Source organism: Rattus rattus, chromosome 2 (genome assembly GCF_011064425.1).
Source record: "Rattus rattus isolate New Zealand chromosome 2, Rrattus_CSIRO_v1, whole genome shotgun sequence".
Lineage (NCBI taxonomy): Eukaryota > Metazoa > Chordata > Mammalia > Rodentia > Muridae > Rattus > Rattus rattus.
Window position 1 is genome coordinate 24,233,711 of NC_046155.1, and position 13,636 is coordinate 24,247,346.

The 13,636-nt window shown below is 46.3% G+C and overlaps 1 protein-coding gene across 4 annotated transcripts in view; it reads right to left on the reverse strand.

The window, feature by feature from the left end:
• The window catches only part of Tjp2 (tight junction protein 2), a 78,100-nt gene that overhangs the window by 21,481 nt on the left and 42,983 nt on the right, over nt 1–13,636 (reverse strand). For all 4 annotated transcript variants that reach the window (XM_032891735.1, XM_032891733.1, XM_032891734.1 and 1 more), the window contains exons 5-11: nt 12,920–13,538; nt 9,134–9,237; nt 8,002–8,155; nt 5,916–6,024; nt 5,676–5,809; nt 4,809–4,875; nt 4,075–4,225 (exon numbers count right to left, since the gene is read on the reverse strand). In XM_032891735.1, the coding sequence (XP_032747626.1) occupies nt 4,075–4,225; nt 4,809–4,875; nt 5,676–5,809; nt 5,916–6,024; nt 8,002–8,155; nt 9,134–9,237; nt 12,920–13,538 (1,338 nt within the window). The remainder of the gene's footprint in view (nt 1–4,074; nt 4,226–4,808; nt 4,876–5,675; nt 5,810–5,915; nt 6,025–8,001; nt 8,156–9,133; nt 9,238–12,919; nt 13,539–13,636) is intronic.

Genomic DNA, 13,636 nt, shown 5'->3' on the forward strand with positions numbered 1-13,636 from the left:
GAATAACATTGGAATTTTGATGGGGATTAGGTTGAATCTATAGATTACTTTTGGCAGGATGACCATTTTCAAAATATTAATCTTGGCAACCCATGAGCATGGGAGACCTTTCTATCTCTTCATAGCTTCAATATTCTTTCTTTGATATATTAAATTTTTCACTGTACAAGTCTTTACCTTCTTTAGTTAGATTCATCCCAAGATGTTTTTTCTTCAGGCCATGGTAAATGGGGTTGTTTCCCTTGTTTCCTTTTGGTTATGTTTGCTGTTGGTATTCAAAAGGCTAGCAATGTTTGCATGCTTATTTTGTGCTGAGATACCTGTGTTTAACTAGTTTTAGAAGATTTTTGGTCTTTAATGTATAATAACATGACAATAAGATTCTACTACTGCAGATGGAACATACACAAGTCACAGGATGCGAGGAAAACAACCGTGTACTGAGCTGGAAGATTCACTACCCATCAGCTATAAGTTTCCATAGTGCTGGAGATCTACTGCATGCTCCCAGTGGAGAAAAGACATCAAGACTTAAACAGCCATGAACCCTACATTAACAGCTAGCTGGCAAAACAGGCCCACTGGCAGAAAATGGCACAAGTGATACGGCAGTAACCGACCTCTGGTTGGATTTAGAACCCAATCTGATACTGTTAACTAGGCTAAAAGCGTTCGGCTGGCTCTGTCATGGGCCCTAGGAAGAACTCAGTACTAAATTTTACTAAGTGGAAATAGTCATAAACTGACCACTAAGCGTATAGATTAGTATACCACTTAACATTGAACAGAAAAGTTCCTTTTTTTTTCTTTTTCCTAAACAACATTCTCTATGCAGCCCCAGCTGTCCTGTAACTGAATTTGTAGACCAGTCTGGCCTTGAACTCAGAGATCTCTCCTGTCTCTGACTCCTGGAGTGCTAGTATAAAAGACATGCATCACCACACCTGACTCGGAAGGTTTCTTTATACAGTCAATGATTAATTAAAAGACCCATAACTTGTCAACATATAGAAAATAATGGAGTGTGGCACACTGAGCTCTAAAGAGTGTGGAGCACCGAGCTCTGAGCCCAGAAGAGTGTAGAGCCTCAGAAGAGTGTGGAGCACTCAGCTCTGAAGACTGTGGAACACTCAGCTCTGAAGGAGCACTCAGCTCTGAAGAGTATGGAACACTCAGCTCTGAAGAGTATGGAGTACTCAGATCTGAAGAGTATGGAGCACTCAGCTCTGAAGGGGAGCACTCAGCCTGAAGAGTATGGAGCACCAGATCTGAAGAGCATGGAGCACTCCAGCCTGAAGGTGGGGAGCATCAGCTCTGAAGGTGGGGAGCACCAGCCTGAAGAGCATGGAGTACCAGAGCTCAGCTCTGAAGGTGGGGGAGCACTCAGCTCTGAAGAGTATGGAGTACTCAGATCTGAAGAGTATGGAGCACTCAGCTCTGAAGGTGGGGAGCACTCAGCTCTGAAGAGTATGGAGTACTCAGATCTGAAGAGTATGGAGCACTCAGCTCTGAATGGAGCACTCAGCTCTGAAGGTGGGGAGCACTCAGCTGTGAAGAGTGTGGAGCACTCAGCTCTGAAGGTGGGGAGCACTCAGCTCTGAAGAGATGGAGTACTCAGATCTGAAGAGTATGGAGCACTCAGCTCTGAAGGTGGGGAGCACTCAGCTCTGAAGAGTATGGAGTACTCCAGATCTGAAGAGTATGGAGCACTAGCTCTGAAGGTGGGGAGCACTCTGAAGAGTATGGAGTACCAGATCTGAAGAGTAAGGGAACACTCAGCTCTGAAGAGGTGGAGCACCAGCCTGAAGACTGGAGCACCAGCTCTGGAAGGTGGGGAGCACCAGCTGTGAAGAGTGTGGAGCACTCACTGAAGGTGGGGGGAGCACCCAGCCTGAAGAGTATGGAGTACCAGATCTGAAGAGGGAGCACCAGCTCTGAAGAGTGTGGAGCACCAGCCTGAAGGTGGGGAGCACTCAGCCTGAAGAGTGTGGAGCACCCAGCTCTGAAGAGTGGGGAGCACTCAGCCTGAAGACTGGAGCACTCAGCTCTGAAAGTGGGGAGCACTCAGCTCTGAAGAGTGTGGAGCACTCAGCTCTGAAGAGTGGGGAGCACTCAGCTCTGAAGAGTGGGGAGCACTCAGCTCTGAAAAGTGGGGAGCACTCAGCTCTAAACAGAACATCTATACTAGATTCCCTCCCAGCATGAGGAAGAGGGAGCAGAAAATAAAGGCTAGAGGAGAGTGATCTGCAAGGCAATCAGCTCCTCTTTGAAACAATGTTACTATGTAACCTGCTGTTATTCTTGCCTCTGTCCCCAAACAGAGGTCACAGAACTCTGCTGTCTAGCCCTTTCCTGTGCCATTTGCACAGCTTCATCTGTATCTATGAATGCTTTTCATGCACATTGTAACTGCTCATATTTATCTGTTTATTTAAACATAAAAGGGTACACATAAGGCTTCCATTTCTGACCTTCTGTTGGAAGCAAAGCTATAATTTTCAAAATTAAAACATACTTTGCAAGCTACATTTTAAAACTCCAGGGCCAGTGATTTGGCTTAATGTGTTAAGGCCCTTGCCACCAAACCTGATGCCCTGATTTGATCCCTAAGATCCATGTGGTGGAAGGAGAGACTCCCACAAGTTGTCCTCCTCTTAGGTCCACATGCATGTGTTTCTCTCGCTCCCCACCTCCACCCCTCACATACCACAAATAGGTGTAGTTTTAAAATTCACATGACTTAACAACCACAACCACTCCCGAAAATGTGTTTGTTTTTCTTTTTTGTCTTTTCCATTCCATAACAGATTTTGAAAGAGACATACCAGCCACACATATAAATAACAAAGAAGCAGTTAAACCAAGCAGGGGAAAAAATAAATAAAAACAAAAGCAATCATATTTCTGTTATCTGTAAGATCCCGCTGGGTTCAGCCATAGCACAGCAGCATACTATACATGTCAGGCCTTACCTACAAAAGGCAGAGGCATTCTAAAAAACCCACCAACAAAAGAAAGTGGCCAGGCTACACACACAGTCCCCTTCACGTCCTCAGGCTAACCAGGGAGCGCGGAACACATTACAGTGAAAACTGCGAGGCCAGTGTTCCCGTACTTCAAGGTCAGACTGTGCAGTCCTTCCCAACAGACAGATATCGCTTTTCATTATCTGAGAGCGGTGTGCAGGGCGGGGCTGGGTGTGCTGGGAGCCTGGGGAGGATTCGGTATCAGCTCTGGCTCACAGAGCTGCAGCTGCCTCTCTGCCCAGCTTGGGAGCTCAATCTTTCTCGGGCTTTTACAGAAAAAGAGACCATTTGTAGTCGAGCTTGAGTGATGATCAAGGCTACCTGTTGCCTGACCTCTACCAAGGACTACTGCAGGAGAAGTCAGTGCTCACCAACATCTCTCTGGTCACCATGGTGACGGCGGGGTTGGGGGGTGGGGTGGAAAAACTTAAAGTTCTGACGATGGAAGAAATTCTCCTTGTCTTTAACAATGCTTTAGACAGAAATTGGGTGTCTGAGACTCTAGGTGAATTCTCCAATTTTAATGAGCACGGCTCTAAACCTTTGGCTTCCCAGTAGCTGAAACCATGCTTTCTCTTCATCTGTACACTCGCCGAGTACAAATTAGTGTGTGCCCGCATTGGAGATTTTCATCAGGAACATGGGAAGTAGAAGGGGTGGAAAGATGCCCTGGGATCATGTGTTACCTCAAGGTTCCCTCAGTTAGTCTTCTTGAGCCCTTCCGGGAACCAAAGAAAGTCCCAGAATTCCACTGGAAAGCTTAGCAATGGTCGTGAGCAAGGCCTGACACCTCCCACTCTGGACTGCATCAGCAGAGTGCAGAGAGAGGGCATGCCCTTGTGCCTTGAGGTGTCTGGATGCTGCTGCAACTTCTTCTGCCCTCTGCTTTGGACAAAGAAATGCTTACCAGACCCCCAGCTAATGCCTTTTGGATTTTCCACCAAAGTCTCTGTGTGTGTGTGTGCAATCCAGAAAGATAAAGAAAAACCCCTATACTGAAAAGCATCCATCAAAGCACCTTGCCGGGCTAGAGGGCAGGCTTCCTTACCTTTAGAATCTGGTCCCCTTCTTGTAGGCCCTCCTGCTCTGCGGAGGTGCCCTCCTGAATGCCAGCCACAAATATGCCAACATCATTTCCACCAGCCAACCGGAGGCCCACGCTGTCTCCCTTCTTGAACTTCACCATTTTGGTGTTAGGGCTGAAGCAGGTTTGGTTTAAGAAAGAAAAGACAAAACGTACTGTTTAAAATGGAGGATTCCCATCGAGCGCTTAAAGACTTAACTATGTTCTAGCTCAGGAGTGACTTCACGGTCTACAGGAGTTCCCTCTCATTTTTCCCATCTGTTCTATAATTTAATCTCCCTGGCACAGCGATGGGAAATGTCTACCAGTCCACAACAGAACGAAATACCAAGTCTACCACATTAACTCATCTTAGATGAGAGAGAACGTAATTAGGAATTGATTCCAGCTTTCTGACAGACGGATGCCCTCCCAAATGCATTCCACCACAAGTTTAGTCAAGTGAAAACAGTTCAGATGCAAGGAAGCCAGGCCTAATCCAACAACTACCAATCTAGACATCATTCAACATGGCCCCTTCTCCCTCCCCACCATGCTGGGACCATCACACCCCTACAGTGTCTACTGGAGCCGCTCCACCTTTCTACATGTGAGTGATGCAAATATTCAGAAAATACTCAGGACAAGTAGTTGGTGGGTAAGTGAACAGACACCAAAGCCGTAAAGTTCGCCCGTTCCCAGAGTTTGGAGGGACATACCCGTATATTGCTTCATCTTCGGGACTAGGACGAAGAAAGACTCTTGATGCTGTTCTGGGTTGAGGAACTGTGGATTTAAAGATTTTATTTGTTTTTATTGTATGCATGAGAGATTTTTTTTTCCACACACACAAACTCACCATGTGGGTACCTAGTGCTTGTAGAGGCCAGAAGAGGGCATCAGATCCCCTGGAACTAGAGTTACAGAGGGTTGTGAGCCCTTGAATTCTCTCCAATCACCAGGCACTGGGGGTTTTAAGTGTAACCACTTACTGTGGTGCTACACTGTATCACCCCATCTAATAAATCACAGCTTTCCCTGCTCCCCAGCCCACTCCTTTCTTAAACTGTCTTCATTTTTACTTTTGGAGAAAGAGAGAGGGAGGGAGGGAGGGACGGAGACTTATAGATGAAACTTAACTTTAGGGCATTAACAGTATCACAGCTCCTCAAAGTCAGAGAAAAGAAATGCCCTAACACAAGGTGCACATGCACAAAGCAGTGTTCTTTATAGCTAGAAAATATGTTTTCCCCACATATAAATATTTATGTACCTAGAGTTATGATGATAATCACATGGATAGAGGGCAAGAGGAGGTATTCAAATGTGTCAAAATGTGACCCATTCTGATCATATAATAGGACAGATTTTACCTCCCACATTAAGAGAAAAATCAAGAGGGCCTCCTCTGCTGGACAAATTATGTTTTAAATAATGTTGCTGTTTTTTTTTTTTATCAGTCACATTCTAGAAACATCAAGCACATATTTCTGAACTCAATTCTCCCAATCAGTGGATCTGTGCTAGAAGCATGAACCAGCTCGTGTGTAACATACACATACAAAAGAATGACCTGAACATCTCACCTGGGGATTCTTCCTGGGACCTGGGCTCCTTGTTGGTCTCTGTGACACCTGCAGCTGTGATGTCCCCCGTGGACTTGAACGGCGTGGGTGTGGCACCCATCCTGGACATTCTGCCTGAGGTCTCCTCTCTTGAGCTAAAGCACACACCATGATCATGTCTCAGCAGATAACACAGTCGTGTTAAACACCCAAGTGCATGTACCAGTGACTAACGGAAACGGAGCCCACCCGCCACCTTACCTCGGCCTCTCCTTCAGCTTCTCAGTGGAGGAATGATACTCCTGATCAGAATACTGCTGGCGCCTCTCCTCTGGAGAAAAAGATCGGTTGGACTCGATTTCCGAGATATCTGGTTTCAAAATAAGGAAAGTCCAATTCAGTGAAATACATACGTACCAAAATCACACTAGTCTCTAAGAGTCGGAAGCATGAGAGAAGGCTATCAGCTTAGCAGTTTTTCTTTTACTAAGGGGGTTGGGGGGGGCGGGGGAGCTTCCTAATTTTCAGAGAGAGACATTACTGAATGAAGAGACGGTCAAATTCCGAACTGTACACTTCTTTCAGCCCACTAGCTTTTAAAGCTGTTTTAAAGGGGCCATGATCCAGCTACAAAGAGGTGTCCCTCTGTTACTACTGTAGAAATTGGTTCCATGGCCATTTCCCCAACCAAACTCGGCAGATGATGAAGTCCTTCATATAAGATGTTAAATGACAGCATGTAGCCTTATCCATATTCTTCTGCAAGTTTTATCTATACACATAACATATTACAAATGCCATATCAACCGTGGTTACACTGTACTGTTGAAAAGAAACCTAAACTTTCTGGACTTCCTCCACTCCCCATACCCCTATATTTTCAACCCATCACTGCCTGTATCTGAGGCTACAGAAACCGCTCTTGCCAAACAGACCTGTGCTCCTTACATTTTAACGTGTATTCAAACCATGTAGAGATCTTGTTGGAATCAAACTCCCTGACATTGACGCTGTCAGAGGACCGCATGATGAACGGTAAGAAAATGAATGAGACACTACCACAGCGAGGTGCTACGATCTCTTTGCCTTCCTCACAGACCAGACCAGCTGACCTGATGTCTGATAGACCAGAAAGGAAATTAGCGTCCAAAAACGAGGCACGTTGGTGCACAGCACCAATCTTAGGGAAGTGCCTTGGCCTGCTGAGCCATCTTGCCACCCCCACCCCCACTCCCAGGCTGTTTTCACCCAGTAGGCTAAACAAGAGACCAGTGGGAAAGCCAACTGTGGGGCCTGGGATGGAGCCACACCTCGGGAACTTGTACACAGGATGGAAGCCCTCTCCTGAGCTATCTCCCCAGTCTGAAAGTATTACGAGAGCCCATCCTCTAGTTAGCATGGCTTTGAGGAGAGGCACGTGAGGGAATCTGGCGACCCTTTGACAGCCGCCTTTACCGTGTTATTTTTCTAAAACACCCTGTGACGGTAAGGCGGTAATCCTAAGTCTGCAATTCGAACACAACCACGCCTGCTCTCACAGCCATTTCTTCTGTTATTACGCTGGTCCCTATAGTTCAACATTAAGTGTTTATCAGAATGAAAGGGCAGTTGATTCCTTCCCTTGAAAGAACGTATGGAGATGGAACAAATGTATTTACCTCAGTTTAAAAACCAACCAAACAGTAACAATCGGGGACAGGGACATACATTAGTAAGGAACAACTCTATCCTTCGGAGCCACTCTGACTGACTGTTCAGTAGTCTACACTCTGCATACACCTTCTAAAGGTCAGAACACTGCCTTATTTTTCACCTTACGCCGGGTTGGAATTTATTACGAGATTTTTAACACAGATTTTAAGCAATAGCGTTGAGATAAAGAAAGGCCTCATGAAGACACAGCCACGAGCACAGGTGTGGGCACAGCCATTTTTTTTTAAAGCCTGAAACTTGCTAGGTAGACAGTCTGGCCTTGACTCTGCCGGCTGAGAGAGGAATTAGAGGCTCTTCTGGGCTTGGCTTCTGTCATTTTTAAAGACTCACAAAACTCTATACTTGACTAGTATCTTCCTGAGCACAGAGCAAGTATGTAAGTGGTATCCGTCCTCATCGCTAGTCATGAACACTTTGTTTCTGACAGTAAGTTTTGTTCTCTGTGGCCTAATTACGTGTGGTAGGAATTTCCTCTTAGAAATTAATTTCAAAAGATGCTTTAGTAAGCAAACAAACAAAGATCAGGCATACTTCTCTTTTTGATCAAAGTTTGAAGGAGGCTTTCTTGCCCCTCGGGACACCCTCCTGACACCCAGCCTCCTGACACCCAGCCCAGCACACGGCTCCTTCTTACCCTCCACTTCCGAGTCGCTGTCATTCAGAGATGGGATGTTGATGAGGGTCTGCTTGCTGTCTCTCAACACCACCAGCTGCAGTTTTCCTCGAGACTTTTCTATTAACTTCCGAGCATCGGTTAAAGACATGTTCTCAGTAACAGTTCCATTGATCTGCACGTATGAAGAATGGCAGTGTTAATCGTATGAAAGACAACCGCTCACGGCTAAGTTCAAAACTCTTACTTTCCCTTTATAGACTGGAAAGAAGTCGAGAAGACACTCAGACCAGACTTCAGGATGATTTCATGAATGTGAATTATCCTTCGAATTACATGCAAACCACACACGTCCAGAACAGGCATGAAGGAGTCAGAGTAATATTTAGGTGACTCTGATAATCTATTTAACAACCAAGTTCAAGCCTACAGCTTGGTTTACTGCTGGAACAGGCTTCCTGATTGGTGAGGTTTTTAAAAAAAAAAAACTATCAAACACAGCCGGCTGGTAGTGGCGCACGCCTTTAATTCCAGTGCTTGGGAGGCAGAAGCAAGTGGCTCTCTGAGTTCCAAGCCAGCCTGATCTACGAAGTGAGTTCCAAGGTAAACAGGGCTACAGAGAGAAACCCTGTCTCAAAAAACAAAACAAAACAAACAAAAAACCCAAACACACACACACACAAAAATCAAACACATTCAGCAATCGTAGATCAATGGCTCTCAGACTTTCCTTGGTAGATGAACAGGAACTTCAACTTTAAAGCAACAGGACCAAGGGAACGTGTTCCTCGAGGCTTTTCCTTTGTTACTAAATTAGTACAGATCCCAAGACTTGTTTTTTAAATTGTTTCCTTTTTAAATTATTTTTAGGGGACAGGGGCTACAGAGGGAGCAGGGCTCATAAGTGGTGGGGAACAGGCTGGTCCGCGCACGCGCGCGCGCGCGTGTGTGTGTGTGTGTGTGTGTGTGTGTGTGTGTGTGTCCTGTTTATATCTCAGTTTACTTTTGTGCTTACGACAAAGATCACCTCATTGAACTGCTCCTCCTGTCAGCACCTTGCTCCTGAGGCTAAGAGATTCTGACCTGGTACGCAGATGTCGGGGTGTAGACTAGGAACACATCAGGCACACACTGCTCCCTGTCCAGGTCTTACCTTGAGAATTATGTCCCCCTCATGAAGGTTGCCATCTTTTGTTGCCAATCCTGTTCTGGTCATTTCCTTGATGAAGATCTGACTTCCCAGCCGGAGCCCGTACTCTAGAGACAAACAAGGGAACACACAAATTCTCAACTCAAAAAACTTAAAAAACAAACAAACAAACAAACAACAAAACAAAAAACAAAAAAACCAACCAACAAACAAGGGAGGATTAAAAGAGACAATGTTGCAAAATGTTAACTGGTTGAGCTAGGCAGAGGCTATGTGGATGCCTCTTGTAAAATGACCACATTTCAAATAAAAGGCTGGTAACAACAGTCTGTTCCACCCCTCTTAATAGGAAATCATGCTGACCCTAAGGTTGCCCACATGAAGCTGTGGACATAATATGTCTCCATGACAGTTCACACTGCCCAGGGTTTAAGCTGGGGCAAGGCCAACACCCTGGCAGGGAGAGTCAGTAGCACTTTGAATGGTTCTCAAAAGAAAAACGCTGTGGTTAGAAGGAATACACATATTTTAGTATTGCAAAAGTCTTCTATACACTATTCTGATTTTATTTATTAAGCTGTAAAAAGGCAGACTTTAAGGGTGAATTGTATTGACTTTGAAAGCCCTCACAGTCAAGCGAGCTTGAGAGCAAACACATTCAGGTTTTAAGTTATTACTACTAATGTTCTGACTGAAAACTGCATACTTACAAAAGTCACTTTCTTCAAAAAATTTTTACTACATAGAGAAAGCTCCTTCTTATCGTTACAAAAGTAGTCGTTTTAAATAGTCAATTTTAGGAAACGTGTTAGCATTTGATAAAAAGATAAGTTGGGGATTTAGCTCAGTGGTAGAGCGCTTGACTAGCAAGCGCAAAGCCCTGGGTTCAGTCCCCAGCTCCTAAAAAAAAAAAAAAGAAAAGAAAAAAAGATAAAATGTACTTAGTTAGGACCTGGGCAATCTCATAGGATAATCCCTTCCTTTTATTTTATTTGAAGCTTTGCTTTCTCACTCCCTCTTCTGTAGCGGGGTGCTGGGCGGGGAGGGGGTCCAGATTCCTTGGAGTAATAGTTGTAAACTGCCTAACGTGGGTGCTGGGAACCGAACTCTGACCCTCCGGAAGAACACTGAGCACTCTTAAGCACCGAGTCATCTCTCTAGCCCAACGGTGTCTCCTTAAATTATGCATCACAATTCATTAATGGGCCTTGAATTGATTTAATGAGTTTCTAACAGTATTTTAAATTTTCATTGCAATGGAAACTCTCAGTACATTGAACAGAATAAGTAATACTCCGTGAGATTTCTATTTAAGCTTTTTATAGGTAGGCGTAAGGTAGCTCATCTTGCACGTCAACTCGACTATATCTGCAGTCAACTAAAACCCAAGCTGCTAGTCAGGCTAGTGAGGAATTCTCGACATCGCATTGTCTGAGGTGAAAAGACAGCCTAACCCTGTTATATGTTCCAGTAGCAGCTCACATCATAAGGCATGGAAGAAGGAAGCCTTGGCTTTGTGTCTGCTTGTCCTCGCTTCCCCTGGCAGGCTCACGGTTGCTACCGCCAGATTCCAATGTAGACTAAACACCTCCCAGAGTCTAGCAGGCACCAGATTGTGACTGCAGAGATAAGACATCCAGTCTCACAGACTGTACAAGGACCGGATGCTTGGCCTTTCTGTGACTTTCATGAGACTGTCACTGTCAAGCCCAGGAGGACACAGGCTGTAACCACATTAATGAATCCCTTTCCATACACGTGGATACACACACACAGATGACACAAGCTCATTCTATCGTTTCTGTTCCTTTAGAGAGCCCTGACTCATACACGGTGTCTCTGTGATGCATGATATGGTTGTTCCTACAGCAGGAGGACAGAAAAGACTCAGCGCAGGAGGAACAGGAAATGAGGAGGAAAGGTTTCAAAAGCAATGTCCCTCAGAATGCGTCAGACTTCTTGGAAGGAGGTCTCCTGCCAGATGCTCTCCCCCAAAACTTGTCTGGACCCCACCTTTTGATCTGGATCTGGCTTGGGGACCAGCAAAGGGCCATCTCCTCACTGATAGCTATAAAGATTTGGTGAAATCATCACATCCCCAAAGTTGCTGGCAGGGATGCTCCTCTCCTCAGCGATCTCAGCTTATTCCCACCCCCACCTCATGCTCCTGGTTCCCATTACTGACTTACATCACTCCAGTTATTTAAGTAGGAAAAACTTAGGAAACAGGCTCTTTTCATCTAAAATCCACTACAGAATGCAAATTCCGAGCTAACGTGAACCTTTCACTTTGTACTGTCAGAGGTCTTTCACCTTTTTCTTCTTTGATTAGTAATAGAGTCAATGAGGCAAGGGTTTTATTATAAGAAAACTGAAAAGTAGGAAGACAAGGCCCAAGGTTGGAAATGGCTCAACTCCTGCTCATCTCCTGGCTTCAGACCAGCTAAGGGTGAGCTCTAGCTTCCCCCACTTGCTCTGCTTCAGAAACCCCCTATACATACAAGAACAGTGCTAACAGCTTCACTGCACAGAATTCGATGAATCTTGGGAGGGATTAAATGTGTCCATGTCTCCAGGAATGCAGTGTGGGGAAAGCTAAGCCAGAGCCAGCTTCCACATACACACTGAAACCCCTGACCTGTACCACAGGAATGAGGCTTCCTACCTAGGTCCTTAGGGGGATTAAGAAAGAGACTATTTACTTTACGCCACCCCCCAACCTAGACCAGAACCCCATCAAGCTAAGCTCCGGCCTTGTTTTCCCACCCTGAGAAGCACCAGGCTCACCAGCAGAGCCTGTTCACACACAGACTCCATAGTGCCTGGTTCCAGGGGGCTGGTTGGAGACTGAGAACCCTCACTTTAAAATCACACCATGAACCCCAAGATTGGGGCATTTACTGAAAAAGCCCTGTTTCTACTTGTGGTGTGGCTCGGCCCTCGGCATACACCTTTAATCCTAAACAATGAAGGTAAAGTTAGTTTGTAGAAGGAAACACCCATGTTGGAAAGTCATGTCTAATTGAGAGGCTGACAAAGTGACGAATCAGAGAAAATTTGATAGAATAGGATATGCCCAACTCTCATGAAAAGAGAGAAGCAAGAAAAGGAAAGGGAAGCTACTTAAGGGGCAGTGCGGAGAGGAAAAAGAAAGGCAGTTTTACTAGAAGCGGTTTACAAAGACAGGGTGCAGAGAGAGAGAGAGAGAGAGAGAGAGAGAGAGAGAGAGAGATGGGCACAGGCAAAGACCCAAATGAGCCAGAGAATGAGAAGGAGCCAGAAATTAGAACAGATTGCCAAAGTTAGTAGGAGGTCAAGCAGAGCAATTCAGTAAGAAACTTAAGAGAAGCCAGATTAAATCAGTCAGGTTCGGGAGGAGTTTGAGCCAGAACAGCTGAGTTGAACCAGCCAGCCAGAGTTCAGAAAGAACTAGAAAGAGTGAGCTTATTCAGCAGTAAATCCCAAGAGGCTGAAAACATTCTAGGCCTAGATTAGATTGTACAGAGGCTAGAAGCTTCCAGGCCCAGGACTAAGCTAACAGTCGAAGGCAATAAGCAAAATCACCCCGGCAAATAAAAGTTACATTTACAGACAAGTGTGGAGGAGAAGTCTCTTAAGACCTGGCTTTGCCACTGACAAGGCATCCAGATCAATGGACCCTTCTGCATCTCTGACTCTCTTATATACAAGTCCATGGCCAGTTCAGGTTGATACTGAACACTGGCAGGTGCCAGGCGAGCGCCAGGATGCTGCAGGTACGGCTTGCATCCCCACATCATGTGCACCTACCTTCGTTTGCTTTGCTTTTGGTCAGAAGGACCCCGATGGGCCTGTCGGGATCATGCTGGCCCTTGTGCTCCTGCCGGGATCTAGACTCGGGGCTGGGGCTTCGGGACCGTAGGTGTTCTCGGCTGCGGCTCCGTTCATAGCGGGTCTCTGGATGGGCTCTGCGGTCATAAGATGGGCTGAAGCGGCCTTCGTAGTCAGGCTCATAGGTTTGGTGATAGGAGCGCTCATAGTCTCGGTCGTAGTCCCTGTCGATGCTACGGCCACGGCTGTAGTCCCGGGACACAAAGTCGCGGTCTAGACCACGCTCCAGGCTCCGGCCTCGACTGCGCTCATGGCTGCGCCCGTAGTCTTCATGGTCCAGGCCACGTTCCAGGCTCCGGCCACGGCTGCGCTCCCGCTCCCGGCTCTGTGCGCGCTGATGGGGACGCCCCCTCTCCCTGCTGTCCTCCCAGCTGTGGCTGAGCATATCGTGGCTGCTGTGCCGGCTCCTCTCACTGTAGCCGCTGCGGAAACTTCTGCCATCAAATTCATCCATCATCTCAAAACCTCGGTCATCATGACTGAGAGGGGGGCTGCCCTGCAGCGGGGCCACCTGAACCTTCCGGGGCCTCTTGACCACCTGGTCAGACAAGAGGAGATGATGCAGAACGGTACAAAGACGCCTGGGAGAGCAGTGGGCCTGGTTCCAGTTTTAGTAAAACTGTCCCTCTCCAGTCT